Source organism: Aplysia californica, unplaced genomic scaffold, assembly GCF_000002075.1.
Source record: "Aplysia californica isolate F4 #8 unplaced genomic scaffold, AplCal3.0 scaffold00874, whole genome shotgun sequence".
NCBI classification, from domain to species: domain Eukaryota; kingdom Metazoa; phylum Mollusca; class Gastropoda; order Aplysiida; family Aplysiidae; genus Aplysia; species Aplysia californica.
The window spans coordinates 240,375-241,766 of NW_004798144.1; the positions used below are offsets into that span (position 1 = coordinate 240,375).

The following is a 1,392-nucleotide window of genomic DNA, read 5'->3' on the forward strand; positions in this document are numbered from 1 at the left end:
AAATGAATAAATGAATAAATAAATAAATAGAACAAAACATCTAACCCTTGGTCCACCAACAACAGTAACAGTACATTATTATATGTACCAAGACAAAAAGCAATATGTAGGTAAGTTCAACCAAGCGTGTCACAACGGTTAGACGTGCAGCACAAGACTGAACCCACGCTACTGACTGTTATCGTCCTGTAGGATCGTGACTCCGATCTTAGCCGAAATTCGTTCACACGTCGCTGACTCATAATGAGGCTCACTCCGTGACGTCAGGGAAGGGAACCCCCGAATGACCCAGGACCCAACAGATCGTAGAGATTCCTCTTTGATCCACAGTATAAATAGCAGCACCCTGGCTTCCCCTAGACACACATCTCGGCGACACCACAAGTGGCTTCACACCCAAAGCCAACGTCTGTGGAGAACAGCTCACAGATATAATATAGTAATATTACAAAATTTTATTCACAGCTTTGAAACAAAATAATCGCAACTTTGTTGAGCTTTAGAGTAAGAAACGAACAGAACTTGTTATTTTTCTTTTAAAAAAAGATACTTTCACAGCTAAATAATTATCAGAGGTAAATATCTCTGGAATAAAGTAAAACGGTTTATATTATATTTTATTCGCGGCGTGGTGAAGACTAAAGGACTTTGTCGTCATTGCTGTGAGTGTCTCTTGCTACATGATGTCGTCCCACGCGTTTCTGCTCAGCCTGGTGGCTGCGGCGGCCCTATGTTTGCTTCTACCCGGGGTGATTTCTGTGCCCCTGTCTGGTGGAGGTGAGTAAAGTATTCAAGTGTTTTTGCCCCCCCCCCTTTCCAACTAAAAAAAAAAACTACAAAAAAACCCCCAAAAACATCAATGAAACCCTTTTCCCTCAGGTTCATACACGTAAACATAATGATGATAGCAACAGTATGATAAAATTAATCCCTACGTTGGTCCCTACATTAATCACATGCTGACATACACAAACACACACAACACAACACACACACACACACACACACACACACACACACACACACACACACACACACACTCACATTTAAACACAAATACATACATGTGCACGAGCATACGCTTACACCAAGATAAAATTAGTGATTTAATAAATCATAATATAATTGTTTTGCAAAAGGTGGAAAAGAATTACAGAGCAAGTCGTAAAAAAATTGATAAATATAATATAATCTGGGCTAATAAAATCCACTTACTTTCTCTGCTGATGTTTTTATATGCTGCAATGCATACATTGAGGCATACTGAAATGTCCATGCCTTTCTGATTCTCATCCGTTCTTATCTCCTCGTTTTTTCTATTTCCTCTATTCTCTCTCTCTGTCTGTCTGTCTGTCTGTCTGTCTGTCTGTCTGTCTGTCTGTCTGTCTGTCT

At 39.9% G+C, this 1,392-nt stretch overlaps 1 protein-coding gene across 1 annotated transcript; it reads left to right on the forward strand.

The window, feature by feature from the left end:
• Positions 1-380: 380 nt before the first annotated feature.
• On the forward strand, positions 381-777 carry LOC106013415 (the record flags this gene model as incomplete). The annotated part of the gene is given in 1 exon segment (XM_013089101.2): positions 381-777. A coding segment is annotated over 1 exon segment (97 nt), but the record flags the coding sequence as incomplete, so codon positions are not given.
• Positions 778-1,392: the final 615 nt, after the last annotated feature.